Below are 6991 nucleotides of genomic sequence, written 5' to 3' on the forward strand. Positions count from 1 at the left end.
TAAAATTCAGGTACATAAAAATATGTATATATCTCACAGAAAGAATATCAATAACATCTCATACAATCGGATATATAGATACAGATGTAAATCACAGACCAATGGAAATGGCCAACACAACAAAATAATCGACCAAATGAGGAACCAAATGAATTATATATATAAATCTAGCTAGTGTGCGTATCTATCTATCTCTAAAACACAGCTATGAAAATGGACAAAAAGGTAATGAAGAATCCAGCAAGAACCCTCGATGGAGCTGAGCTGGCTGGAAGAGGAGAACCAGCCACAGGGCCCTCTGTCACGGGACTGCTTGTGCTGCTGCTTGATGGAGGATGGGCGATGCTAGACGTAGGTGCACTACCATGATCAGTAGTACCGCTGCTGGAGACCACCCTAATGGCTAGCTGCTGACCCAAGATGCAGTGGCGTGGATACGTGGAAGTGAAGAAATAATCCCCAGTAGAATTGAGTAAGATCTTTACAGGACTTGTAGACCAAACTTGGATGGTGCTATTTGTGTTGCAGGTCTCATAGGCTTCCTTGGTCACCAGGGCAACATCTTGTAGTCCATCCACAAAGTTGAAAGCTGAAAAAATTAATTGAAATATATCATTGAAATAGCAAACCAAAGTGTGCCCAGAAAGTATTCTATCATTCTTTTCATTAACGACTTCAATTACCTAGAGTGTCTTCAACGATGAAAGTCTTGTTATAGGCCCAGGTCATGTAAGCGAGTGGACCACCAGGAGGGACAAGCCAGCCCAAGCCATCGCCAACGGTGTAGGTCACTGGTGCTCTGGGAGAGACTGGCGAAGGGGCTGCGGGTGGATGATGAGGATGAGGAGCATGATGGGGTCCAGGGGCAGTTACATAGATGGCTAGCCTTTGGCCTAATGGGCAGTGTGCGTCCATCGTAGAGATAAAGAAGTATTCACCAGTGGTGTTTAAGGTGAAATTTGCCGGACCAGTTGTTTTCAGGGAGATGGGATTCGTTGAATTGCAGGTTAGATATGCTTCCTTTGTGACCCTGGCTACATCTTGTTGTCCAGTAGTGAAATTGAACACTAAAAGAAGAGAAAAAAAATTGAAAAAAAATAGACACAAGAAGAATAATTCACTGTTCCATTGTTTATGCAGAATTCAATCAAAAGGGTGCTGAGTTTTAGTAATCATACAGAGAACATCACCAACTGTGAAGGTATTAATGGCTGCCCAAGTAGCATAAGCGAGGTCACCACCTGGAGGCACCAACCAGCCCAAGCCATCCCCAACAACAAGCGTCTCTGCCATAGAGCAGGGTACAAGTGAAGTCACTGCAATGGCTAAAATGGCTAAACTGATGAATGCTATTCTGGCCATGTCTAATCAAAACTGCCTGAAATTCTGTCTTCACCTTGGAGGGATTTGAGAATTGAGAGCTGAATTTTTTTTGTTAAACATGTGACCTTTTATAGACTGATCAGAAAGCTGAAGAAACTATACCAATTGACAAATTCTTGCTGAACTAAGATTAATTATTTGTCCCTATTGCCATGGACTTGCCATTTCTTGGAAGTTCTTATCTTATGCTTGTCTTAAATTGATTGGCTAGAATAAGTGAGATCTAGAAGCCTTAAAATCAAATGGGTTTGTTAGTAACTATAAACAAATGAGTGTGATAATGATAGAAATGAAGAATATATAACTTGCGACATAAGATTTTGTGTTTCATTGGCTTAGTGAATTTCTTGTGCAATTTTATTTTCATTTAAAGAAATTAAAATCAAAGCACAATTGCACATTTGTCAATGCTGTATGTTGCCGCGTTTTGACAATTTCCCAATTCCTGTTACATGTATAGACGTGTAATGTTCCTTCATAAATCAATAAATAATGGATGGTTATCACAAGCTTCAGTTATTATATACATTGATGAGATGTGATAATTTTATTAATGATTGGATTGCTATTTTATAGTAAGAAAGTTAAGATTTTAAATTTTAATAATTTTTTAAATTAATTTATTACTTTAAAAAAATATTATAGTCGAAATTATCTACCATTTGATAAAAAGACTCATAAAAGAGAAAAAATATTTTTTATGATATGATTTTAGAATTCAAATGCTAGCTACCATATGCAATGACATAAGCATACAATTAGAGATGGTAAAGGAATTGTGTTAGGTGGGTTCAAATTATGAATTTTTTTGAATCAAAATGTTAAATTAAAAAAAAAAAGAATTTCATCCATTTAATTTTTATTAAAACTTGAATTAAATGAATGAAATTCAAATTTTTTTAGTTTCATATAGAATCATATGAGTCATTTACTTAACTTTTAATTTGAAATATATATTTATCTTAGTCGTCAAATTGAGTATAAATTTAAACGAATTATGGATAGGTTAAAGTCCAATAAAAATATCAAATAAAAAAATTGCTACCACTACACAATTAAAATTAGCCCAATCTTAAAAAAAAAAATGTTTCCATATTAGAAAGAGAGCTTTGCTGCTTTTTTTTTTTTTTCGGAAAGTAAAAAACTTATCTATATTTGATTCATCATACACTTAAGATATAAATATTAAAAATAACAATAGAATGAATCGAAGTGAAAATCGCTTTAATTTCTTGTTTTGTTTATATTTTTATTTTAATTTATCATTACATAATATAAATTTATTTATTAAAAATAAATTATAAATTAAAATATAAATTTTGAAATAATATTAATAATACACTTAATTTTTTTTATTAAAATTATAATATTTAAATATATAAATATATAAAAATAAATTATTTTTTAATAAATAATAAGGAATTGGGGCAGGAAGACCTTCTCCCCCATTTTTGTCCTGCACAACATTTATAGGAGTCAGAGCATAATTGAAGAAAATTAATTGAATTTGAGACAGGTTAAATTGAGTTCAAAAATAATTATCATCCCTAATAAATATGTGAATTTCAACTATTTAATATGCAAATCTCTCCATACATGATATATCTTGAGTTCAGATAGGGGAAGTCTACGCTAAAACCATTGTCAAAATAGAAATATTTGGGTCTGCGACTAAAAATCTCTTTCCGTGACTTTAATCTTGCCTTTTGTCACTACCTGATTCTACGGGCTAGACCAGCACTACGACTTGGACTGGTATAAAGCCTCCGAGATCCATAGTAAGCCTCACTGTTCCCAAACCCATAACCAGGACCAAAATTAAGGCTCAATATGCTAATAAAATAAAATAAAATATTATAAATTTATTTAGACCAACCCAACCCAATAACTATCAGAAAAGCAAAATTAGAGGAGCCTAACTTAACCCTGATACCCATTACGTGCAAACTTTTTAATATCATAAAATTTTCATTAAAATATAATGTATTCATAAACCAATGCCATAGTGGAGTTCTAGTTATTAAAAAAATAAATAAATACAATAAACTATTAACTAAAAAGTACAACTGTTGCACTCATTCCATGTAGGCGTTTTAGGGTAGTTTTGCATCTATTTTGCCCTTATATTTTAGTATATTTTATGTTTTTAGCTTTATTTTAGCTTATTTGTTAACTTTAGTTACTTTATATTTTATTTTTGTAATTTTATTATTTTTAATAGGTTTTTGTGGCAAATTGAGGGTCAATGAGTGTATTAGGAAGTGATTTGAAGAAATTTGGAGTTTCCTAAGCATGGAGAAAAGTTGAAGAAATTAAGCCTTGAAAGATCAAGTTAGCCGAAATTTGCTTGAGACTTTGCTTATGATGCTACTCAGGGTATGTTATATTGCTTAACCTTAAGCCACAAGTCAAGCACACCTTAAATCCTACACATTCAAGCTTTCATCCCAAAACCTGTCGAGAATTGCTTGAGATTCTGCTTAGGGTAAGCAGCAGTACTTAAGGTGCAACACAGGTTAAGCTAAAAGTCAAGCATGAGCAGAAAAACTCATTTTATTTCAAACCTGCCGAGATTTGCTGAGGATTTGCTTAACCTTAAGCAGACAGTGCACACTACAGGCCGAAAATTGCTGAAAAAGCTGCTTAGAGTAAGCAGTACCCTAAGTAGACTGCCCAAAACGTGAATCACTCTACCGACTTAGATATTTCTACACCTCATTTCCTATCCACTCCTTGGCTCTTATCTATTTTTAGGGCTACTTATGGACCATATAAAAGTATCATTTTCTAGTTTTTGCCACAAGAGGAAACAATAAGAAACAAAAGAAAAAAAAATTTACAAAAGAGAGAAAAGGGGAGAAGGACGCCATTATTTCTGAGGAAGAGGAGCTGCTGCAACCATCTCTAGAAGCTCCAGAAATAAGAGTTTTGGGTTCTTCTACCTGGGTTTTTCCATTTCTAGTCCTCTTATCATGTTATTCTTTACTTTTCCATCAATTTCTCTTGTAAATATCAACATGAGTGAGTAAACTCTTTGAATTTTAGAGTTGGGAAATATGTTTTAGATTTATCTGTGAATTTGGACTGGTTATTTCCATATTTTATATAAATATGAGTTTTGATTCATTTCTTGTGTGCTTGATTTACTTACCTAATGTTGGTACCCATTGGGTATTGTGTTAATCTTTGATTGAAGGACCAAAAGGTGAAGGTCATTGATAGATAATCAAGGATTGGAACTTAAAATTACCTAGATTTAGAAATAAACTAGGGTTTTAAGAGGAATTAATGATTGGTTACAAAACTTAATGGGTTTTAAAGTAATCAAATATCATACGAAAGTAGGTTTGGTTATCTTAGAACACACTTTGGTTTACTTGAAAAAGATATTAAAGGAATTTAGGATCAATCACCTTCAAACTCTATTTTTTTTTTCTTAAAATTGGAATACCCAAGACAAATCCCAATTAATTTATGCATAAACCCCCAACTCTGGAATCATCTTTATCATAATTAGACTTTGATTTAAATTATCCATTATTAATTTAGTTCAATTGCATCTAGATTTAGAATTTCTTTACTCGCTCTTTACCCATTCCAATTAGATTTATCAATTTACTTTGCTCATTTATATTTACCATTTATTCATCAATCATTAGCTTAAATAATCGCTTCATTCATAGTATGGTACTCAAACAGCAAATCCTTGTGGGAACGATACTTTACTTATCACTCTATTACTTGATACGATCCATATACTTGCGGATCTATGCCATCAAGTTTTTGGCGCCTTTATCGGGGATTTGATTTTTGTTTGATATTGAACGATTGTTTGTTTGGTTAATTTGGGCATTTTATTTTATTTTATTTTTAATTTCTTTTACCATTTTACTTTGAGAATTTGTTTATTTTGTTTTTCAGGTACCTTTATTTTATGAGAAGGACAAAAAGTGAAGAAATCAATTTATTCTTTGATCCAGAAATAGAAAAGACAGCAAGAGCTTTAAGAGCAGAAGCTAAGAGGAGAAAAGCTGAATTTAAAGCTCAACAACAACAAGAAAGAGCACAAGAGCAAGAGCAAGAGCAACTACAAGAAGAGATGGCCAACAACAATAACAACCGTTCCGTGAAGGATCACGCTTATCCTAACATTGGGGATTTCATGCCAAATATCACAAGACCAAGAGTAGAAGCTAATAATTTTGAATTGAAGCCTGCACTCTGTCAGATGGTACAACAATCACAATTTGGGGGAAGTCCAAGTGAAAGTCCACATGTTCATCTAGCACACTTTCTTGAGATTAGTGATATGTTGAAGATAAATGGAGTTTCTGATGATGCAATTCGACTCAGATTATTTCCTTTTTCTTTGAAGGACCGAGCTAGAGAGTGATTATATTCTTTTCCACTGCGTTCTATCACAACATGGGATGAACTTTCTCAAGCATTTTTAGCTCAATATTTTCCACCAAGTAAGGCAGCTAAGCTAAGAAATGAGCTGACTTCTTTCAAACCTAGAGATGATGAGAGCTTGTATGAAGCATGGGAGAGGTACAAGGATTTGCAAAGGAGATGTCCACACCATGGGATTCCTAAGTGGATGCTTTTTCAACACTTTTACAATGGAGTTTCACCAGCTATTAGAATTGCAATTGATGCATCCTCTGTAGGTGATCTTATGGAGAAATCTAAAGATGAAGCTTTTTCTGCTCTAGATAAAATTGCTTACAATAACTACCAGTGGAGTTGTGAGAGGAATGAGATCAAGAAACCAACTGGAGTTTTGTTTTCTCATGTTTTTCTCACATTTCTACGTAGCTTCATAATCGGAATAATGGTCCGTAGTACTTTAACCAATACTATTTACTCATCGATTGCTTACCTCATGTGCCCAGTTTCTTATGGGCTTCTGTCATAAGTTAGATTCAAATTCATTTTAATTTTAGAGGTAAGCAAATCTGTGTGCTAATGGATCTACTTTTTCTAGGACCTCGTATGATCCTATGGGTGAGAACTTAGTTTTACTCTTTTCTTATCAAATCTCTTAATCATTTGATGTAACCTTCAGTTTAGTTTAAAATATTTTAGTCTTTTTTTGTTGTTGTTTTAGCAATTACTTTCCCTTGTGGTCTTCTCTTTTTTTTTTTTTTTTTTTTTTTTTTTTTAAATTTTTGGTCATATATGAACTACTTTTCTCTTTCTTGGCCATAGGTCCATAACTATTATCTTACCATCTCCATTTATGACCAAGGCCTATGTGTTATTTTGCACTATTTTGTTTGCTTTGGTTTAACTTATTTCTTTCTTGATAAAATAGTTCGGGGTATCGTTATGCATCTTAAGTAAGTTGTTTGCCTTGGTGGCAATTCCTCATCTAATGTTTTTCTCATTTCTTACTGTTCTATTTATTTTTATCTATCGATATTTTATAACTTATTTTGCACTGATGTGTAGTTATTACTTTCTTTTGTACTAAAGTATAACCTTTCAATATTCTAACTTTAGAGTTTTAAACTCCAGGTTAGGACTTTCAAACTCCTTTCCAATAAGAAAACTTTATCTTATCATAACTATACCAAAACAGATGCGTTTGCAACTATTCTTATTT

At 32.9% G+C, this 6991-nt stretch overlaps 1 protein-coding gene and 1 non-coding gene across 2 annotated transcripts; both read right to left on the minus strand.

Annotated features, from left to right (window-relative positions):
- On the minus strand, nucleotides 1-1470 carry LOC110661228 (blue copper protein-like). The gene is made up of 3 exons (XM_021819800.2): nucleotides 1179-1470; nucleotides 684-1067; nucleotides 1-589 (listed from the first exon to the last, which is right to left on the minus strand). Exons 1-3 carry the CDS (start codon nucleotides 1360-1362, stop codon nucleotides 195-197), a joined length of 963 nt encoding a protein of 320 aa, XP_021675492.2. The 5' UTR covers nucleotides 1363-1470; the 3' UTR covers nucleotides 1-194.
- Nucleotides 1471-5866: 4396 nt separating this feature from the next.
- Nucleotides 5867-5973, minus strand: LOC131172429 (small nucleolar RNA R71). Its single transcript, XR_009142906.1, has one exon. It is a non-coding gene; the product is annotated as a small nucleolar RNA R71 (small nucleolar RNA).
- Between the last annotated feature and the right edge of the window lie 1018 nt (nucleotides 5974-6991).

The sequence above is a fragment of the Hevea brasiliensis genome, chromosome 13, assembly GCF_030052815.1.
Source record: "Hevea brasiliensis isolate MT/VB/25A 57/8 chromosome 13, ASM3005281v1, whole genome shotgun sequence".
In the NCBI taxonomy this organism is placed as follows: domain Eukaryota; kingdom Viridiplantae; phylum Streptophyta; class Magnoliopsida; order Malpighiales; family Euphorbiaceae; genus Hevea; species Hevea brasiliensis.

Excerpts from the sequence above, each read along its gene's own strand:
- LOC110661228 (XM_021819800.2), bottom strand. The coding sequence starts at position 1,362 with ATGGCCAGAATAGCATTCATCAGTTTAGCCATTTTAGCCATTGCAGTG. Across the intron at positions 1,068-1,178 it reads CACAGTTGGTGATGTTCTCT|TGTTCAATTTCACTACTGGA; the intron begins GTATGATTACTA and ends CTCTTCTTTTAG. Across the intron at positions 590-683 it reads CATCGTTGAAGACACTCTAG|CTTTCAACTTTGTGGATGGA; the intron begins GTAATTGAAGTC and ends TAATTTTTTCAG.